General features: G+C 42.2%; 1 protein-coding gene and 1 long non-coding RNA gene across 2 annotated transcripts; one reads left to right on the top strand and one right to left on the bottom strand.

The window, feature by feature from the left end:
- Positions 1–522: 522 nt before the first annotated feature.
- Positions 523–21,381, top strand: LOC108584253. Its single transcript, XR_004181912.1, has 3 exons — positions 523–975; positions 13,916–13,981; positions 21,147–21,381. It is a non-coding gene; the product is annotated as an uncharacterized LOC108584253 (long non-coding RNA).
- On the bottom strand, positions 17,272–19,228 carry LOC101003642 (ubiquitin carboxyl-terminal hydrolase 17-like protein 6). The gene has a single exon (XM_003918654.5). It carries the CDS (start codon positions 19,194–19,196, stop codon positions 17,511–17,513), a length of 1,686 nt encoding a protein of 561 aa, XP_003918703.2. The 5' UTR covers positions 19,197–19,228; the 3' UTR covers positions 17,272–17,510.
- Positions 21,382–22,480: the final 1,099 nt, after the last annotated feature.

Below are 22,480 nucleotides of genomic sequence, written 5' to 3'. Positions count from 1 at the left end.
AAGACTGAAGTTTTTCTGAAACACAGAAATGGGAATCTGACCCTCTGAGCAGCCTCAGGATTTTCTAAGTCTTCCAAGCAGAGTGGCAGTTCTGGTGAGGACCCATTGTACCCCCTGATGGTCTGGAATCACATAGGATGATGCGTTTAAACAACTCTAGGTGGAGATATATTTTCTGAGATATTCCAAGGAGGAGGGACACAACTGGACTAGATGTTAAAAGGGCAACTGAGCATTAAGTGCCTATGTAGTGTTTGCAGCTTAATGTCCCATGCAGAAGGGGAATCTGGGCTCTTGTGTTAGAATTCAGTGTAATTCTGGCGTCCTGCTTTCCTTCCAGGAAATCCCACTTCCAACTGGATGTCTGGATGAACTACTGAAAGCCACTGAGTATCCTGCAGCAGGCGAACTGTGGCCAGAGCCCAAGGATGAAGGGGGCTCCCTCTGTCTGTGACTGTGAAGAGGAAGCCTGAGGTGTAGCAGACCCAGGCCCCAGAAGGATGGAAAAAATGAGGTAGGGAGTGAGGGGACCTCAGGAGAAGACTGAGGTCTGCAGAATCCCAGGATCAAGGAGACAGTGCGGTGTCCTGGTGGTGTCCTTGATGTTCCAAGAGGGGCGATAATCCATCTCCTGAGTAAAAGCTTCACATGGGGTGAGGAGGGGAGAAGTGAACAGAGAGGAAGCAGGGAAGGCCAAGATAGCGACCAGCCTTAGAGCAATTTTAACCGGAAATGGACACAGACCCTGGACCCCATCGCGGGGTTGCAGGCCAAGGACCGTCTCCAGGCGATGCATAGCTCCCTTGTCAGGTTAGTGGGAGTAGGGATTGTGACGTCTGCAGGGGTGTGGAAGGCTGGGCGACGGGAGCAGCTTACTGGGCTGGACCAGAAATACTGAACTTCTTTTCCATCAGTGAAATCCACTTCCGGGTCAGAAAAAACAGCAAGTTCTGGAGCGGCAGGGCCTAGGAGGAGGTCAGGGCCTGAGCCTTCCTAGTTTGACCCCCCTACCCCCCGTGTTTCTGGGTCTGTCCTCACTTCCACCCAGTGGATCTTGAGTATCCTCCTTTGAGTCCCCACGAGTGTGTTGTGTGCAGTGGGGCCAGGCTGCTTCATCCACTGCACGTTAAATGTTTCCAATACTTTCTGGCCAAAGCTTAGAGTTGTCAGACCACTGACTTTGAATGTTGACCTGGTTCCTTTTGAACAGAGTAAAATCTATTGAAGTTTAAGGTCACCTCTTTTCATGGATGGTGAAGAGGCAGGCTGTTCAGGCGCAACTGCCCTCAGGTCTGGAGGGTGGCGGAGGTCACTGTGGGTGGTGGGTGAATTCGGAACCTCTGTGGCTCTAGACTTTCAAATATTTCATTTTTTCTTTTGTAGTTTTTGTTTGTTGCTTTTTTTTACAATGGGAACTGGAATGTAAGATGCCAAACTAGCCTGTGGGGGACATGGATTTTCACTACAGTAACCACAGAGTGTAGTTTCCATTTCTATTCCCTGTTCATGTGGGAGGCGGAGAAGGAAATCAGGTGCTCAGTTCCAGGGACATCACAGGACTAGGACATGTACAGTGAGAGTGGAAGGCAGAGGCATTGCTTTAGGAGAATAAAATTACTGCATGCACACACATATGTATGTATATGGATGTATGTACACAAACGTGCATATTTATAGATTCTGTTCTCCCTCTCTATATATAATTTTCTTTATTTCACACTTGATATGATTTTTTAAATTATACTTTGTGTTCTAGGGTACATGTGTACAATGTGTAGGTTTGTTACATATGTATACATGTGCCATGTTGGTGTGCTGCACCCATTAACTCGTCATTTACATTAGGTATATCTCCTAATGCTATCCCGCTCCCCTCCCTCCACCCCACATCAGGCCCCAGTGTGTAATGTTCCCCTTACTGTGTCGAAGTGATCTCATTGTTCAGTTACCACCTATGAGTGAGAACATGCGGTGTTTGGTTTTCTGTTCTTGTGATAGTTTGCTGAGAATGATGGTTTCCAGCTGCATCCATGTCCCTACAAAGGACACGAACTCATCCTTTTTTATATTGCATATATTCCATGGTGTATGTGCCAGCATTTTCTTTAATCCAGTCTGTCATTGATGGACATTTGGCTATTCCAAGTCTGCTATTAGAATAGTGCTGCAGTAAACATACGTACGCAAGTCTTATAGCGCGATTTATAATCCTTTGGGGATATACCCAGTAATAGGATGGTTAGTCAATGGTATTTCTAGTTCTACATCCTTGAGAATCGCCACACTGTCTCTTACAATGGTTGAACTAGTTTACAGTACCAAATAACAGTGTGTGCGTTCCCTGGCCTCTCCGACCTCCTCTCCAGCGCAAATCTTGCTGCTCTGGATCTCTTTAATGATCACACCGGACTGGTGTGAGATGGTATCTTATTGTGGTTTTTATTTCATTTCTCTGATGGTTGTGTGATGATGAACATTTTTTCATGTGTCTGTTGGCTGCATAAATGTTCCCTTTGAGAAGTGTCTGTTTATCCGCCCACTTTTTGTTGGGCCGTTTGTTTTTCTGTAAATTTGTTTGAGTTCTTTGTACTGGATATTAGCCCTTTGTCGATGTGATACTGCCAAAGCTTCTCCCATTCGGTTGCCTGTTCACTCTGATGGTAGTTTCTTTTTGCTGTGCAGAAGCTCTCAGCTAATTGTATCCACTTATTCATTTTGGCTTTTGTTGCCATTGTTTTTGGTGTTGCGGCATACAAGTCCTGTCAAAGCCTATGTCCTGAATGGTATTGTCTAGGTTTTCTTCTAGGGTTTTTATGGTTCTTAGATCTAACATTTTAAGTCTCTAATCCATCTTAAATTAATTTCATATAAGGAGGGCGAAGGTCCAGCTTCAGCTTTTATTTATGGTTAGCCAGTTTTCCCAGCAGCATTTATTAAATAGGGAATCCCTTTTCTCCATTTCTTTGTTTTGTCATGTTTGTCGTGTGCATCAGATGGTTGTAGATGTGTGGTATTATTTCTGAGGGCTTTGTTCTTAGTTCATTGGTTCATATTTGTTTTAAAGGCACCAAATGTTGTTTCAATGGCCTTGTAAGTGGTTTGAAGTCAGGGTAGTTACGATGCTCCCAGCTTCTTTCTTCTTTTTGACTAGATTTGTCTTAAACACGCGGGGTCGCTGCTCCTATATGAACTTTAAAGTAGTTTTTCCAATTTGTGAAGAAAAAAAGTCACTGGTAGCTTGCTGGGGATGGCATGAACTATACCACCTCTGGCAAGGCCACCATGATATTGATTCCTGTTCATGGCAACGCTCACTGTTTGTGTCTCCTTGTCACTGAATAGTGGCTTCGTAGTTCTCCCGAAGAGGTCCCTTCTGCCATCTGTTGTAAGTTGGATTCTAGGTATTTTATTCTCTTTAAAGTAATGGTAATGGTTCACCATGATTTGCTCTCTGTTTGTCCTGTTATTGGTGTATAAGAATGCTGTGATTTTGCGCATTAATTTTGTAACCTGAGACTCTGCCAAAGTTGCTTATCAGTTTGGAGAGAAGATTTCGGCTGAGACGATGGGGTTTTCTAAATAATAACCTGCGCTATCACAGGGACACTTTTGACTTCTCTCTTTTCCTAATCGAATGAATTTCATTTCTTCTCTTTGCCTGACGCTACAATAACCCCCAACAATGTTGAATAGGAGAGAGGCAATCCCTGTCTTGCCAGTTTTGCAACGCTCAGCCCACCTGAAGGATACCGGGCCAGTCACGCGAAACAGCCTGTCATTTTAGATACATCTCATCACTAATGTTCTACGGAGAGTTTTTGGCATGGCTGCCGTGCTTGAATTCTGTCAAAGGCCTTTCTGCATGTATTGAGGATAATCATGGTTTTTTGGTTTTGGTTCTGTTTATATGCTGAATTACGCTTTATTGATTTTAGTATGTTGAACCAGCTCTTGCATCCCAGGGACAAACAAATTTAATCATGGTGGTGGATAAAGCCTTTACGCCACTGCTGGATCTCAAGTTAGCCAGTATTTTATTGTTGGAGGATTTGCCAATGGATATTGGTCTGTACTGCTCAGGCCCTGCCAGTGCCTGTATCAGACGATGCTGGCCTCATGTCCAGTGCTAGAGAGGATTCTCTTTCTATTGCTGATTGGAAGAAGTTTCAGAAGGAATGGTACCAGCTCCTCCCAGCCCCTGGTAGAATTCAGCCGAACTGTCTGGTCCTGAATTTTTGGTTAGGTAGGTTAATTATTGCTCAATTTCAGGTTTCCGGGTCTCTCTTGTGACCAGCCCTGGTTTAACCCCGGGAGGAGCGTACAAACTGTAAATTATCCATTTCTTTCTAAATTTCTAGTTTATTTTGGGTATAGAGGTGTTTGAGAGTAGTATTCTCTGGATGGTAGCTGTACTTGCGGGTCGGTGGGTGATACCTGCTTTATCATTTTTGCATTGCATCATCTATTTCTACCTTTCTCTTTTTCTTTCTTTGTTAGTCTCTCATAGTGGTCTATCACCTGTTGATCTTTTCAAAACCAGCTTCTGCTTTCATTGATTTTTAGCTGGTTTTGGCCCCCGGTCTCCCTTCAGTTCTGTCTTTCCTTGATCTGTTATTTCTTGCCTCTGCTGGTTTTTCTAACGTTTGCTCTTGCTTCAGTTCTTTAACACTGTGATGTTAGGTACACCTGAGATCTTTCCTGTTTTCTCAGAAATTCTATCGCTATAAATTCTCACTGTTTACCAGCCAGACTTGTTGTTGTATCTTTTTTCCATTACTCTAAAGAACATCTTATTTCTGGCTTCCCTATTTCGTTATATGTACCCAGTAGTCATTCAAGAGCAAAGAAACTATTTCCATGTAGTTAGGGGTCGGAGCCTGATTGAGTTTTAATCCTGAGTCTTCCCAGGCTTGATTGCACTGTGGTCTGAGAGACAGCTGTTATAATTTCTGTTCTTTACACTTGCTGAGGGGTGCTTACTCAACTATGTGGTCAATTTTGGAATAAGTACAAAGGCTTATAGAATGTATATTCTGTTGATTTGGGGTGGAGAGTTCTGTAGAAGTCTATTAGGTCTGCTTGGTGCAGAGTTGAGTTCAATTTCTGGATATCCTTGTTAACTTTCTGTCTCATTGATCTGTCCAGTTTTGACAGTGGGGTGTTAAATTCTCCCACTATTATTGTGTGGGAGTCTAAGTCTCTTTGTAAGTCTTTAAGGCCTTGTTTTATGAATCTGGATGCTCCTGTATTGGGTGCATATATCTTTAGGATAGCTAACTCTTCTTGTTGAATTGATCCCTTTATCATTATGTAATGACTTTCTTTGTCTCTTTTGATCTTTGTGGTTTAATGTCTGTTTTATCAGAGACTAGGATTGCAACCCCTGCTTTTTTTTGTTTTCCATTTGCTTGGTAGATCTTCCTCCATCCCTTTATTTTGAGCCTATGTGTGTCTCTGCATGTGAGATGGGTCTCCTGAATACAGCAAACTGATGGGTTTTGACTCTTTATCCAATTTGCCAGTCTATGTCTTTTAATTGGAGCATTTAACCCATTTACATTTAAGGTTAATATTGTTATGTGTGAACTTGATCCTGTCATTTTGATGTTAGCTGGTTATTTTGCTCATTAGTTGATGCAGTTTCTTCCTAGCATCGATGCTCTTTACATTTTGGCATGTTTCTGCAATGGCTAGTACTGGTTGTTCCTTTCCATGTTTAGTACTTCCTTCAGGAACTCTTTTAAGGCAGGCCTGGTGGTGACAGAATCTCTCAGCATTTGCTTGTCTGTAAAGGATTTTATGTCTCCTTCACTTATGAAACTTAGTTGGCTGGATATGAAATTCTGGTTTGAAAATTCTTTAAGAATGTTGAATATTGGCCCCCACTCTCTTCTGGCTTGTAGAGTTTCTGCCAAGAGATCTGCTGTTAGTCTGATGGGCTTCGTTTTGTGGGTAAAGCGACCTTTCTCTCTGGCTGCCCTAACATTTTTTCCTTCATTTCAACTTTGGTGAATCTGACAATTATGTGTTTTGGAGTTGCTCTTCTTGAGGAGTATCTTTGTGGCGTCCTCTGTATTTCCTGAATTTGAATGTTGGCCTGCCTTGCTAGGTTGGGGAATTTCTCCTGGATGATATCCTGCAGAGTGTTTTCCAACTTGGTTCCATTCTCCCTGTCACTTTCAGGTACACCAATCAGATGTAGATTTGGTCTTTTCACATAATCCCATATTTCTTGGAGGCTTTGTTCATGTCTTTTTACTCTTTCTTCTCTAAACTTATCTTCTCACTTCACTTCATTCATTTGATCTTCAATCTCTGATACTCTTTCTTCCAGTTGATTGAGTCGGTTACTGAAGCTTGTGCATTTGTCATGTAGTTCTACTGTCGTGGTTTTCATCTGTATCAGGTTGTTTATGGACTTCTCGGCATTGGTTATTCTAGTTATCCATTCATCAAATCTTTTTTCAAGGTTTTCAGTTTCTTTGTGCTGGGTTCATAGTTCCTCCTTTAGCTCTGAGAAGTTTGATTGACTGAAGCCTTCCTCTCTCAACTTGTCAAAGTCATTCCCCGTCCAGCTTTGTTCTATTGCTTGCAAGGAGCTGCGTTCCTTTGGAGGGGGAGAGGTGCTCTGATTTTTTAAATTTTGAGCTTTTCTGCACTGCTTTTTCCCCCTCTTTGTGGTTTTATCTACCTTTGGTCTTTGATGACGGTGATGTATGGATGAGGTTTTGGTGTGGATGTCCTTTCTGTTTGTTAGTTTTCCTTCTAACAGTCAGGACCCTCAGCTGCAGGTCTGTTGTTATTTGCTTGAGGTCCACTCCAGTTAGGCTACTCCCAGTTAGGCTCTCCAGTTAGGCTACTTGGGGGTCAGGGACCCACTTGAGCAGGCAGTCTGTCAGTTCTCAGATCCCAGCCTCCATGCTGGGAGAATCACTACACTCTTCGAAGCTGTCAGACAGGGACATTTACATCTGCAGAGGTTTCTGCTGCTTTTTGTTTAGCTATGCCCTGTTCCCAGAGGTGGAGTCTACAGAGGCAGGCAGGCCTCCTTGAGCTGCAGTGGGCTCCACCCAGTTCGAGCTTCCTGGCTGCTTTGTTTACCTACTTAAGCCTCAGCAATGGTGGGCGCCCCTCCCCCAGCCTCACTGCCACCTTGCAGTTAGATCTCAGACTGCTGTGCTAGCAATGAAAGAGGCTCTGTGGGCTTGGGACCCTCCGAGCCAGGCGTGGGATATAATCTCCTGATGTGCCGTTTGCTAAGACCCTTGGTAAAGCACAGTATTGGGTGGGAGTGACCCAATTTTCCAGGTGTTGTGTGTCACGGTTTCCCTTGGCTAGGAAAAGGAATTCCCTTCCCCCTTGCACTTCCTTGGTGAGGTGATGCCTTGCCCTGCTTTGGCTCTCACTCATTGGTCTGCACCCACTGTCCTGCACCACTGTCCAACATGCCCCAGTGAGATGAACCCAGTACCTCAGTTGCAAATGCAGAAATCACCCATCTTCTGTGTTGCTCACGCTGGCAGCTGGAGGCTGGAACTGTTCCTATTCGGCCATCGTGGCACCAACCTCACTTGATATGATTTCTAAATTTAAATACCTTTGAGACAAACGTGAATTGTGAAGGGATTTTAAAATGTCAGTGAAAAATGGAATTAAAAATAAAAATAAAAATATCAACTTTATTTCTCAATATAATCTCTACTGAGGTCAAGACACTGCATTAAGGGATGATCCCAACCATTCAGTCTGTTGCTAAAGAACTGAGGTTCATGGGAATTTAACCATGTCAGCGCAGTCTTCTACTATTAACTAAAGAAAAATGGGTGCCCTTTACAGTTATTTTAAGATTAGGAAAAATAAGGTCAGAAGAAACCAAATCAGGACTGTAATGTTGATGCCTAATAATTTCCCATGAAAACTCTTGCAAAATTACCAGTGTTTGACGAGAGGAAGGAACAGAAATGTTGTTGTGGTGCAGAGGGACTCTCTAGTGAAGCTTTACAGGGCACTTTTCTGCAAAAGTATTTGCTAATTTTCTCTAAGAACTCTCCTACTAAGCAGATATTATGGTGCTTTGATCCTACAGAACGTCAACAAGCAAAATGCCTTGAGCATCCCCAAAACCTCTATGGCTTTTGCTTTTGAGAAGTTTGCTTTTGCTTTGACTGGACCACTTCTACCTCTTGGTAACCATTGCTTTAATTGTGCTTTGCCTTCAGGATCCTATTGATAAAGCCAGTTTCACTCCCTGTTATAATTCTTCAAAATAATGCTTCAGGATCTTGATTCTGCTTGTTCAAAATAGTCACTAATAGCTCTGCTTTTATCCATAGCTGATCTAGGCACAAGGGTATTCGGGACTCATCAAATGTAAAGTTTCTCAACTTTCACGTTATAGTCAGTATTGTGTAAGCTGAACGAGTTGAGATGTCTGTGGTGTTGGCTATAATATCTCTTGTTAATTATCAGTCCTCCTCAATTAGGGCATAGAAACAATTTTTTTTCTCTCAAAAATTGGAATGGATGCCCCTCCTCTGTGGGCTTCATCTTCAACATTGTCTTATCTCTTCTTAGAATCAGGTATCCGTTTGTAAATGACTGATCCTTCAGGTCATTTTCCCCATAGACTTTTCATAAAGAATAATTTATTTCACCGTTTTTTTGTACCCCAGCTTCACCGTAAATTTGATGTTTGTTCTTGTTTCAGGTTTGGCAGAATTCAAGTTTGACAGAATTCGTGTGGCTCTTTTCAGACTGATGTTTTAAATCCTGTTCAGATATGTTAAAACAGGGCTGGGCATGGTGGCTCACGCCTGTAATCCCTGCACTTTGGGTGGTTGGGCAACATGGCAAAACCCTGCCTCAACAGAAAATACAAAAATTAGCCTCTACAAAAAATACAAAAATTAGCCAGACAAGGTCCCAGCTACTTGGAAGGCTGAGGCAGGAGAATCGCTTCAGCATGGGAAGCAGAGGTTACTTTGAGCCAAGATTGCTCCACTGCACTGCCACCTCGGTGAGGGGAGTGAAACCCTGTCTCAAAAAAAAAAAGTTGAAATAAACTAGCATATGTGTGTTTTGATGTAAAAGCTAAAAGTTCATGCATAGTTTTTTCATAAGTGTTATTTTCCATGAACTTATTGAAGCCCCCTATTATTTGCCATAATTTTCTCATCTTATTAATTTCTATATACATACAGAATTTCCAATTTGTGTAAACCTTTCTTCCCAGTTACTGAACAATTATTTTAAATTTGAAAAATATGAGCTATTTTAATCCATATTTTTGTTTTCTACTTCTGAATATTTTAGAGAAAATATGGATAATGAGATTTGTAAAATGGAGATGTTTGGAAGTTTCTGTTACCAATGACAAATTAATTTTTAAATAATTTCAGGAAAATTTGGGTGAATGTCTATACTTTCATATGAACATTCATAGTAAAACAGATTTTTGAATTTCTACCCTTGATAAACTTTAATGTAAAATATGTGAGTCAATGTGTACTTTCCCATTCCTCATGAACATTCTCAAGTTTATGCTGTCTGGATTTTCTCAGGACAAATTACAAGCTGTATATGCTGCTGAAGTGTGTCAAAGATTATGTCCCAAAGAGAGTGCCCTACTGTTTTTCCAATATTAATTTCTAAGTTTTACCAAGTTACAAGTTTTTTTTTTTTTTCATAAAATATAAAACGTTTTGCTTCCAGCAGAAATACATTTTGGAAGATAACTTTCCTGTGGGTAAGGGGTATAAAGGAAGCTTGGATTTGTTCTGAGAAAGGGAGAGGGTACTTCTGCCCATTGCCATGCACATCTGATTTTAGGGCTGAATGCCTTTCTGAGCTTGGCTCACTTCTCTCAAACTTGCTGGTAAATGAACACAAATTAAAGAGAAATAATTGTACACCATTTGAGATCAAGGAATCCAGATATCTGAACCATTGTTTATTATTTGCCCCTCCCACCCTCTCACACTTTCAGATCTCTAGTGTCTATCATTCCACTTCTATGTCCAGGTGTACAATTATTTAACTCACACTTACAAATGAGAACTTCATGTGTTCATTTGTACAGCTTCTCTTCCACCTAGCTACCTCTGAGACTGCAAGAACAACCACTCCTCCCCCTCCTCCTTCTCAGCCTACTCAAACAGAAGACCATGAGCATTTTTTATATATATATATATATATGCACACACACGCACGTACACATATATATACACACACATATATATACACACAAATATATATACACCCATATGTGTACATATACACACACACACTCATAAAGAATTTGCATTTTAAAGAATGGTAGAACGATAGCTGTTCAAAAATCAACTATGTAATTGTATATATGATAAATGTCTACTAGAAAGTTCATGCTGAAAATTGCAAACAGACTTAGAAAAAATAAAGTTTTTAAAAATTTTATTTTATTTCATTTTAAGTTCCAGGATACATGTGCAGGACGTGCAGGTTTGTTACATAGGTAAGTGTGTGCCATGGTGGTTTGCTGTACCTATCAACCCGTAACCTAGGTATTCAGCCCCACATGCATTAGCTATTTATTCTGATGCACTCCCTCCCCACTCACCCCCAGACAGGCTCCAGTGTATGTTGTTCCCCTCCCTGTGTCTATGTTTTCTCATTGTTCATCTACCACTTATAAGTGAGAACATGTGTATTTGGTTTTCTGTTCCTGCATTAGTTTGCTGAGCATAATGGCTTCCAGCTTCATCCATGTCCCTGCAAAGGACATGATCTCATTCGTTTTTATGGCTGCATAGTATTCTGTGGTGTATATGTATCACATTTTCTGTGTCCAGTCTGTCACTGATGGGCATTTGGGTTGATTCCATGTCTTTGCTATTGTGAATAGTGTGGCAATGAACATATGCATGCAAGTATCTTTATAATACAAGAATTTATATTCCTTTGGGTATATACCCAGTAATGGCATTGCTGGGTCAAATGATATTTCTGATTCTAGGTCTTTGAAAAATCACCACACTGTCTTCCATAGTGGTTGAATTTATATTCGCTCCAATGGTGTAAAAGTGTTCCTGTTTCCCCACAGTCTCACCAGCATCTGTTGTTTCTTGACTTTTTAATAATCGCCATTCTGACTGGCATGAGATGGCATCTCACTGTGGTTTTGATTTGTATTTCTCTAATGATCAGTAACGTTGGGCTTTTTTTTTTTTTCATATGTTTGTTGGCTGCATAAATGTCTTCTTTTGAGAAGTGTCTGTTCATATCCTTTGCCCACTTTTAAAAATATTTTTATTTTCACTTTTTAAGACAGAGTCTTGCTGTGTCACCCAGGGTGGAGTTCAGTGGCACAATCTCGGGTCACTGCAACCTCTGCCTCCCAGATTCAGGCGATTCTTCTGTCTCAGCCTCCTGAGTAGTTGAGATTACAGGCACCTGCCACCACATCCGGCTAATTTATTGTATTTTCAGTAGAGACTGAGTTTCACCAGGTTAGCCAGGCTGATCTTGAATTCCTGGTCTCAAGTTATCTGCCCACCTCACCTTCCCAAACTTCTGGGATTACAGGCATGAGCTACTGCACCCAGTTTTTGCCCACTTTTATATGGGGTTGGATTTTTATAGTTTTGGGTTTTACATTTAAATCTTTAATCCATTTTCAGTTCATTTTTGTATAAGGTATAAGGAAGGGGTCCAGTTTCAGTTTTCTGCATATGTCTAGCCAGTTTTTCCAGCACCATTTATTATTAAATAGGGAATCCTTTCCCCATTGTTTGTTTTCATCCAAAATAAAATGGTTGTAGATGTGCAGTCTTATTTCTGATATCTCTATTCCATTCCATTGGTTTATGTGTCTGTTTTGTACCACTACTATGCTGTTTGGGTTACTGTAGCCTTGTAATATGGTTTGAAGTCAGGTAACATGATGCCTCCAGCTTTGTTATTTTTGCTTAGGATTGTCCTGGGTATATGGGCTCTTTTTTCATTCCATATGAATTTTGAAGTAGTTTTTTCTAATTTTGTAAAGAATGTCCATGGTAGTTTATGGGAATAGCATTGAATCTATGAATTACTTTGGGAAGTATAGCCATTTTCATGATATTGATTCTTCTTACCCATGAGCATGGAATGTTTTTCCATTTGTTTGTGTCCTCTCTCATTTCCTTGAGTAGTGGTTTGTAGTTCTCCTTGAAGACGTCCTTCACTTGCCTTGTTAGCTGTATTCCTAGGTATTTTATACTCTTTGTAGCAATTGTAAATGTGAATTCATTTGTGATTTGGCTCTCTTCTTGTCTATTGTTCATGTATAGGAATGCTTGAGATTTTTGCACAGTGATTTTGTACCTTGAGACTTTGCTGAAGTTGCTTGTAGCTTAAGAATCTTTTGGGCTGAGGTGATGGGATTTTATAGATATAGGGTCATGTTATCTGCAAAAAAAGACAGTTTGACTTCCTCTTTTCCTGTTTGAATATGCTTTATTTCTTTCTCTTGCTTGATTGCCTTGGCCAGAACATCCAACACTATATTGAATAGGAGTGGTGAGAGAGGGCATCCTTTCCTGTGCCAAATTTCAAATGGAATACTTCCAGCTTTTGCCTATTCAATATGATATTGACTGTGGGTTTGTCATAAATGGCTCTTATTATTTTGAGTCATGTTCCATCAATACCTAGTTTCGTGAGAGTTTTTAACATAAAGGAGTGTTGAATTTTATCAAAGACCTTTTCTGAGTCAACTGAAATAATCATGGGGTTTTTGTCTTTAGTTCTGTTTATGTGGTGAATTACATTTATTGATTTGCATATGTTGAACCAGCCTTGCACCCAAGGGATGAGGCTGACTTGATCTTGGTGGATAAGCTTTTTGATGTATTGCTGGATTTGGTTTGCCACTATTATATTGAGAATTTTGCATCCAAGTTTATCAGAAATATTAAGCTAAAGTGTAGTAAATACATTGAAAATAATAACAGACTGATTAAAAGACTAAATAATATGAATCCTAAGTGTTTTCACAACTGATTTATAGAGTAAAAGCATTGCCAAACCAAATGAGTTTGGCCAAAAACTGTACAGGGTCTGAGATGTTGTCTCAACTTCCATTACTCATTGTGAGGTGGACCTGCAGTAACTATATTTGATGCAAAATTTCATGTTGATGGAAGCTGAGATGTCCTGCAGTCTCACAGGGACAGAATTCTGGTGTATCTCCCTTTGACCTGTCAGAAATGAAGATCTAGAGTCTACAGGTTTTGTCAAAATTTACAAGATGTAGGAAATGGGGCAGGATTTAGGCTGTGAGGCAAAGCCTAGAGGTATAAAGAAATAGCTTCTGACCCAGGGCTCATGAAGTCAGGACAGTTTCAGAGGGGATGGTGGAGTGAGCATAGTACAGTCTTTGGAACCATTCCTTCCCCTTATTTGTTCATAGGCCAGATGTGCTCAACCAGGGGGCATCTTGGGTCTGATGAACAGAGTCCTGGAGAGACAAAGGGGCAATCCTGAGGAAGAGGCTCAACAGGGAGGAAGGAGCCACCATTTCCTCTCCTGAGAAAAATCCTTCTCCCTAGGAAACCATAGGATTTTCCTTGGTCCCAGTGAGAGTTTTCCTGAGTGTAGAAAACAGAGAGAGCAAGGGACTGATGTATCTGTTTCCACCACCTGCAGTGATTCTGAAACCATGGGGGACAGAATTATCTTCAGAATCATGAGCAATCCAGATGCCATGGTTGCACACAAGACACTGGAAGTTCTTATCTCTGGGGGGTAGGCACTGGCCATTGATATTCTTTAAAGCTCATTCACTGATTACAAAGTGAGCCATATTAATAATCTACTGCAAGTTTTACTAATCTCACTTTACTTCACACACAATTCACACAGATACATTGTTAATATACACATTTTGATGCTTGGACAGGGTTGGACCCAAGATTCTGTACTTCTATGGAGCCCTGTGTTCTGCCCAGGTGTCATTTACTCCCAGGTAAGTAAACTGATCACCGTAACTAACAAGAGATTGATCTGTGATGATTAGAAATGAAAAGACCTGTTGGTTATGTTTTATTGGGATGGATTCTATTAACATTTAAATACAGTTTAAAAACACAGATTTACAATGAAAAGTAACAAGCAAATATAAAAAGTGAAGGGGCTATTCCCCAAAATAGTTTCCACTGAAATACTACCAGAGAAAAACAACTCTCAGGACAGGGATACTGCTTCAAAGACACAGATTTCACAGCTGGATGGTTGATCTAGAATTTCCGAAAATTCCATCCTTTACTCATGAAATGCAGCTTATTTAAGAACTTTCTAATTTGACTGTAATTTCATACTCATACACTTCAGAGTGTTGTGTATTATTCCATTTATGATAAGTATAATATATTTGAAAATGAATTACATACTGGTGAGAAAATTTTCCCTTTAAATTAAATTTAAACTGACACCATAAAATTAGCAGCATCTCTTCGTCTGTTCCATGAATTACCTAGGTTCTACCCAGGGCACCTGAGGTCGGTTGAAAACAAATGCAAAAAAAGTTGGGGTAAAAAATAAGAACACCCTTTCAATGTTACAAATGCATCCCAGGTTCAATTAGTCACATTCATGAGAATGATTCACATATATCCCACATTAGCAAAATTTCACCTACTCTCGCCTACCAATTGACTAATCAAAACAAACCAAGACAGAATAATAAATTCAAATCCATCCAGTAACCTGAGGGGGAAACCTATACCTCAAAATGTAGTATACAGATATTCACGCAGGATGTCATCTACTGTGAAAACACATGCATAGAGACAGTCCCTTCACATGATCAGAATACTCACAACTCCACAACAACATATTAGATATGGGATCATCTTGAAATGCAGACATCACTAACCAGTTGTACCTTTGCACACACAAAAACCTGAGGACCACATTATGTTATGTACGAATGACTGTACACCTGCGTGTGTGTGTGTGTGTCTAGGGATCCGGGGAATCCAATAGACATTCCAGCGATAACCTTTCCATGTTCAGCTTCTTGATTCTATATCCGAATGAAATGACTTGCCAGTGGGGAACAAGAGAAGTCTTTGCAGGAAGTGCTCTGGTGGGAGCTAGGTACCCAAAGCATAAAGCATCAAGTGTTGGAAACATGCACTGAAGTTAGACGAAATACTCAATGCACAATTTAGATGGTGAAAGACTTTCAGGTAATCCTGCAATCACCGAGAGGCTGATTGATGACATTCCCCGAATTTATGATTGCAAGAAGAGAGAAATACTCATGACATTCTATTTCCAGTGGTTGCAGACGTACGACGGCAATTTAAGAAATCACGAAATCAAGAAACTTGAGTAATCGGAGGCTATGCCACCTAGAACCTTCGGTTCCTTTAACAAAGGATGAAAATAAAAACAACATATCACACAGCATGGGAGAGGACATTTTCATATGTATGTGATAATGGATCAACATTTGAGAGAGATGCAATAAAAAGTTCTAAATTTGACAAAAGCAAACAACCAGAATTAAACACTGGAAAAGCCTGGGTGACAAGACTGGGGCGCCCTGTCTCAAGAAGAAAGAAACAGAGAGATTTAAAAGCAGGGAGTGAAACAGAGGTTTGTACACCATTGTTACTACTGGCCCTTGTTTCAGTAGGAAAAGGCGAAAAGAAGGCATTTATCTCATGGATTCTTGCATGGATTGTTCAGGATCTGCGATGTTGCCTCTATTTCCAGTTAGGCATTGTGTGGTGGACTGGCAGTTCCCACATTTGGTGCAAAATTTAAAGCTGATGAATGTAGACATGTTCCCCAAAGTAGGAGGGGCAGAATTTGGGTGTGTCTTCAGGCCCGTTGAGTTACCAGGAATGAAGATCCTGGCTCCAGGGATTTTGTCAAAAAGTCTTAGAGGGTAAGAAACGGGGCAGAATTTAGGCCCGGCGCCAAGGCCTCGAGGTGTAAAGAAACACCCTGGCCTCAGGGCCCATGAAATCAGGATGATTTTAGGGAGGATGGTGGAATGAGAGGACTGTGACCTTTGGCCCCGTTTCTTTCCATTGTCGTTTCATGGGGCAGGTGTGTTGAATCAGGAGGCTTCCCGGGCCCGATGAAAAGAGTCCTGGGGGAGGAAAGAAGCGCTGCGTAGAGAGTTGCTCCACAGGGAGAAAGGAGCCACCATTTTCAGAAGAATGATCCCCAGAAGCATGAGCAGTCCAGATGCCGTGGCTTCACACAAGACGCTGGAGGGTGTTATGTCTGAAGCGGGGACCTGGGCGTCGGTGTTCTTTCATGCTCATAACTGATTTTCAGGTGAGCCCAATGGATCACCTGTCTGCCAGTCATGCTCATCACACTGTACTTTGCACACACGTCACACAAAGACACTGTTAATACGCACATTTGTGTGCTTGAGCAGGGTTGCACCCAAGATTCTGTGGTTGTACGGAGCCCTGAGTTATGCCCTGGACATCTTTCCTCTCGGGTTGGTCAACTTGGATCATTGTACCAAAGGAGAAACGGAGCCTGAAATCCAATCAGCGAATACACAAAAGGAAGGGGCCATTTCCCACAATCATTTCCACTGCAACACCACCTCGGATGAACAAGTCTCACTTCAGGTCAGGGACTGTGCTTCAGAGATGCACCCTTCGCAGCTGGACGATTGACCCGGAATCTCCCAAATGCCATTTTGATACACACCGAATGAGATTTATTTCAGTGCTTGCTGATTTTATTTTAGTTGAATACACACACGCTCCTGTGTTTGATTTCCTTTATTATCAATACGACTTACTCCAAATGACTCGCATACCAGTGGGATGATTTTCTGCTTCAATTCATTGGAAATGGACACCATTCAATAGGCAAGTGTGTCTGTCTGTCTGTCTCCAGCATTCTGTGGGTTCCACCAAGGGCACAAGTCCTAGGGCGCCTGACGTCCATTCAACAAGCAATGTAAAAACGGCGAGGCAGGTTCAAAAGAAGAACACCCTTCCTCTCTTCAAATGCGTTCCAGTTTCCACTACTCAAGGTAGCGAGAAGGATCCACAGAAGTCCCACGTTCGCAAACTTTCAACTTCTGGTGCTCACCAACAACTGACGAATGAAACACACCCCAAGAGAAAATAGTCAACCCCGTGCCCTGAAATAACCTCACGCGCAACCCTACACCGCAATATGTCATATTCAGAAATTCACACTGAATGTCATCTACCATGAACACAAACACACAGACAATCCCTCCACAGGTTCGGAAGACTCACGACTGCAAAACTCGATGTTTCCCATGTCTGGGCTCATCCTGAAATGCAGCCATCACTATCCAGTTTTCCCTCTTGTGTAGACAGAAACCTGGGCTCCTCATTACTTGATGTCGGATTGACTGCGTATGTGATGGTGTGTGTGTGTGCATGCGCGAACCCCCTCGTGGGTGTGTGTGTGAGTACGTGTGTGTGTGTGTGAGTGTGTGCGCGCGCACTCCTGCGTTTGGGTGGAGACTTTTCCTGAGATCACTGGCACACAAACAGAGCCCTCTTGCTGTGTTTGTTCCTCCCTTTGGATCTCCTGGTCCTGCCTTGCAGAGAAGTGAGTGTGCCAGTGTTCATGGACTCCTGAGGTGTCAGGTTCCTTGAAGAGAGGTTCAGCAGGGAGCTTTGCTGTTCAGGATGACGGTTGTTCATCCCACTCTTGTATTTTGATGGATGAATCACAAGCACGTTGGGAGGCAGGGTACATTCGACTTTTCTGATGTTGAAGTCAGGCTTGGTTTTGTTTTGCTCTTGGAGGAGCTTCCAGTGGTCTAAGGTGCTTTCCTGAGTGGCTCTTTCCACCAAGTGCTCCTCCAAGTCGGGTACCTGGAGGCAGGGTTCTCTGTGGAGGTCTCCTTGCGTTGCTCGCCTGTCTTTGTGTTCAGCGCCAAGGGCTCCTGGTTCCCTGCCTACTGACACACTCTCACTGCATCTTTCCAGTTCACTCTTCTGGATGTAAAAGAGGACATAGGCCTGTTGACTCAGGACAGAGGCGATGCTACAGGCAGTGACCTCGGCGTCATCCATTTTATACCACTGGCCTCCTGGAGCTTTGACGTAAGAGAGGTAATGTCCGTTGTGACAACTCCACCCAGCGTGGACCAGCACAGCATAGAGGACATAGACAAGAGGTCCTGTGTTCTGCTGAGACATGTATGGCTGTATGTCAAGGCACTCAGGGTATTGCACATTCTTAGCAAGTTTGTTGCCCGTGACATCGGAGAATCTCTTCAATACAAGGATGAGGACCTTGGCAGAAGTGTGTAGAGTGAACGTCTTGGAGGCAGGCGCCTTCTGGAGACAAAGACCACAATGATAGGCATTCTCTCCATTGAGTTCTTCGGGCTTCACCACCTGTTCCAAAGCTTGCTTCACACTCTGAGCTGCCTGGATATCCAGGGCGATGTCCAGGTAAGGGTCAAATGTGTCCGAAACGCCCTGGCAGTGGAGACACTTGATTTGAGATCTCCAGCAGCCTCCAAATATCTGGTGGATGAGGGTGGTGTCCTCAGAGTCATGATCTACCTGCTTGTGCCCGGGAAGGCATGCCTTTTTCATGGCATCCACAATGAACATCAGAAATTCATGGGCATCTTCCTGCTTGCCTCGATGGAAGCCAGCTGCCAATGCCTGTGAGGGCTGGATGACGTGGCCAGGACAGTGGAGGGCCCGTGTGATGTGAGCTTCCATCGTACACAGCATACAGCACTTGTGACGATGACAAAGTTGAGAGTGCTCCTGGGACAGCATGTAGTTGGCAAGGGGTGGTGTGTATGTCAGGCACTGCAGGGAAGCATTCATGTAGCAAGTATTTCCCATATTCTGGAGCCCAGCCCCCACCGCAGCAGGTCTCCTGCTACTGAGAGGAACCTTCTCCCCAGGGGCAGGCTGTCTTGCCACAGGAGCCAAACCATCATAGAGGTTGACATGGGTCTCAGATGACAGTGGTGACTTCTCAGGTAGAGAAGTCCGCTGGATTTCAGCAAAAGCTGCATCTGGCCGAGAAGATGTGAGTTTTGAAAAGTGGTCGAACTGCCACTCACCTCCCAAGTGGAGTGAATCGGCCTCCATGTCGCCAGGAGCAAGGATCACAAGCTTCCTCTGCTGGGACCGCACGTTGCAGAAAGACGCTATCTCTTCCGAGAGAGTCTTCAAATGACGCGCCATCTGGCCGCATCAGCCCTTATATAACTCACCCCCGCCTATCCTGAACACCCCACCCACCCATCAGGTATGCAATCCACCAATCAAATCTCAGCACCTAATTAAGGCATGAGTCAGAGGGTGTGTCCCCTTGTATTCCCCAGGGAGTTCAACGGACACAGCCCACATCGTGATTTATAGAACACCTGAAGCAAATTTACGCCTCAGGACGATAGGCACATATAATAGGAGTGCAACCGGCTTGGCTTAGGACAGTGGCCACACAATTGCGTTAGTTTAGGTAAAACAATGCCAGGAAAGAATTGTGTACCTATGAAACAGTGTGTGTATACTTACGTGTGTGTGTGCTTGCGTGTGTGTGTGTGTGTGTGTGTTTGTGTGTGCACGAGCACTCCTGCACGTGGGTTGAGACCTTCTCTGAGATCACTGGCACACAAACAGAGCCCTCTTATTGTGTTTGTTCTTCCCTTCGGATCTCCTGGTCCTCCCTTGCAGAGAAGTGAGTGTGCCAGTTTTCATGGACTCCTGATGTGTCACATCTGCGTTAGTTTCCTTAAAACAGTGGTAGGGAATAATTCTGTCCTTGCGAAACAATGTGTGTGTTTGTGTGTGTGTGTTTGCTTGTATGAGTTTCTGGGCATGCGCAATCATGCCCATGGGAGTGTTTCTTTGTGTTTGTTTATATGTCTGGGTGTGTGTGTGTTTGAGCTGCGATGTGCTTCTAACTATGTGCTTTTGGCAGATACTATCATCCTTTCAGGCATTGAAGGACAGGAAGTAAGACCTGTACTTTCTGACTTGAGAATCATCAGTGAAGTACAGTTAATAACACAGTGTATTTGTTTCCTTAATATCAAAGAAGAGATCCATGCAGTCTAATAAGTATTCTAGCGAAAACCTTTCCATGTTCAGCCTATTGATTCTGTGTTCGAGTGAAATGACTTACCAGTGGGCACCAAGACATGTCTTTGCAGGAAATGCTCTTGTGGAAGCTATATACCCAAATCATAAAGCATCAAGTGTTGGAAACATGCACTGAACTTAGACGAAATACTCAGTGCCCAAATTAGACTGTGAAAGACTTTCAGGAAATCATGCTATCACTGACATACCAATTGATGACCTTCCCCGAATTTATAATTGCAAGTAAAGAGAAATAGTCATGACATTCTATTTCCAGTGATTGAGGTCATATGACCGCAATTTAAGAAATCATGAAATCAGAAAACTTGACTAATCACAATCTAATCCAACTAAAACCTTTGGTTCATTTAAGAAAGGATGAATATAAAAATAACATATCACGCAGCATGGGAGATAATATTTTAATACGTTTGTGATAATGGATCAACATTTGAGAGAGATGAAATAAATAGTTGTAAATTTGAGAATAGCATATAACCAGAATTAAACACTGTAAATGCCTGGGCGATGGGAGTGAGTCCCTGTCTCAGGAAGAAACCTAGAGATTTAAAAGCAGGGCGTCTAAAAGAGATTTGCATACCATTGTTAATACTGGCAGTTGTTTTAGTAAGAAAGGGAAAAATAAACCATTTGTCTTAGGGATTCTTGCATGTATTTTTCATCGTCTGAGATGTTGCTTCCAATTCCAGTTAAGCATTGTGTGGTGGACTCGCATTTACCACATTTGGTGGAAAATGTCATGCTGATGAAGGTAGACTTGTTTCCCAAACTAAGAGGGACAGAATTTGGGTGTTTCTTTGGGACTTTTGGCTTACTAGGAATAAAGATCCTGGCTCTAGGGATTTTCTTACAATTTTTCAGATAATGAGAAAGAGAATAGAATTTAGGCCAGGCGCCAAGGCCTCGAGGTGTACAGAAGCATCCCCGGTCTCAGGGCCCATGAAATCAGGATGATTTTAGGGAGGATGGTGGAATGAGGAGAGTGTGACCTTTGGCCTCCTTCCTTTCCCTTTTCTTTTCATGGGTCAGGTGTGCTCTATCAGAAGCCTTCCCCTTTCTGTTGGACAGAGTCCTGGGAGAAGAAATGAGCGCTGCTGAGAAAGATGCTCCACAATGAGGAGGGAATCACCGTTTTCAGGAGCATGATCACCAGAAGCATGAGAAATCCAGATGCCGTGGCTTTACACAGGATGCTGGAGTTTCTTTCCTCTGGATCTGGGAACTTGGCATCAGTGTTCTGTAATGCCCATAACTGATTTTGAGGTGAGTCCACTTGATAACCTGTCTGTGTGTCATGGTCATTACACTGCCGTTCACACACATGTCACACCGAAACACTCTGAATGAGCATATTTATGTGCTTGAACAGTGTTGCACCCAAGATTCTGTGATTCTACAGAGTCCTGAGTTCTGTCCTGGACATCTCTACTCTTGCGTAGGTCAACTTTGATCACTATACCTAATGATAAATGTACCATTAAATCTAATCAGCAAATACGTGAAAGGAAGGGGCCATTCTCCACAATTGTTTCACTCTGGTAGGTCAACTTTAATAACTGTACCTAAGAAGAAATTGATCCGCAATGATTCCACATCAAAGAACCTGTTGATTTTTTGCCATTTGAATGAATTATGTTAACATTTAAATAGAGTTTGAAACCCCAGATTTCCCATGAAATCTAATCAGCAGATACACAAAAGGAAGGGGCTATTCTCCAAAATCGTTTCCACTGAAACACCACCACCAATAAACAAGTCTCATTGCAGGAAAGGGATCCTGCTTCCAAGATCAGTTTGCACAGTTGGACGATTGACCCAGAATCTCCCCTAATGCCATTTTTTTACACCCCAAGTGAGATTTATTTCTGGGTTTTCTAATTTTATTTCAGCTGAATACACACACTCCTGTGTTTCAATTTCTTTCAAACACCTTTTAATAATGAAGTATCTTGCTGCTTCACCCCTTATATAACTAATGCCCACCCACCAGTTCCACTACATTTACCCATCAATTACCCAATTTACCAATGAGATATCAGCAGTCAATTAAGTTTGGTGTTTTAGGTTGTATCCTTTTGCATTCATCAGAGAATTTAATGGACACAGCTTAAATTGTGATTATAGAACAGTTGAATCAGATTTACTAATCAGTGCTATGGGCAAATATGATAGGAGTGGAACTGGGTTAGGACAGTGGCTACACATTTGCCTTATTTCATGTAAAACAATGCCAGTTAACAATTGTGTACATATTAAACAGTTTGTGTCTGTGTGTGTATTTGTATCTTTGTGTCTGGATGTGAGCGTATGTGTGTGTGTGTTGAGAAGTACTTCCAAGCATGTGCATCTGGGAGATAAGATCA

Source organism: Papio anubis, unplaced genomic scaffold (genome assembly GCF_008728515.1).
Source record: "Papio anubis isolate 15944 unplaced genomic scaffold, Panubis1.0 scaffold957, whole genome shotgun sequence".
NCBI classification, from domain to species: domain Eukaryota; kingdom Metazoa; phylum Chordata; class Mammalia; order Primates; family Cercopithecidae; genus Papio; species Papio anubis.
Note: the sequence above shows the minus strand (reverse complement) of the source record. Positions and strands in the feature narration are given on the sequence as shown.

Coding starts and splice junctions, on each gene's coding strand:
- LOC101003642 (XM_003918654.5), bottom strand. CDS start 19,196: ATGGCGCGTCATTTGAAGACTCTCTCGGAAGAGATAGCGTCTTTCTGC.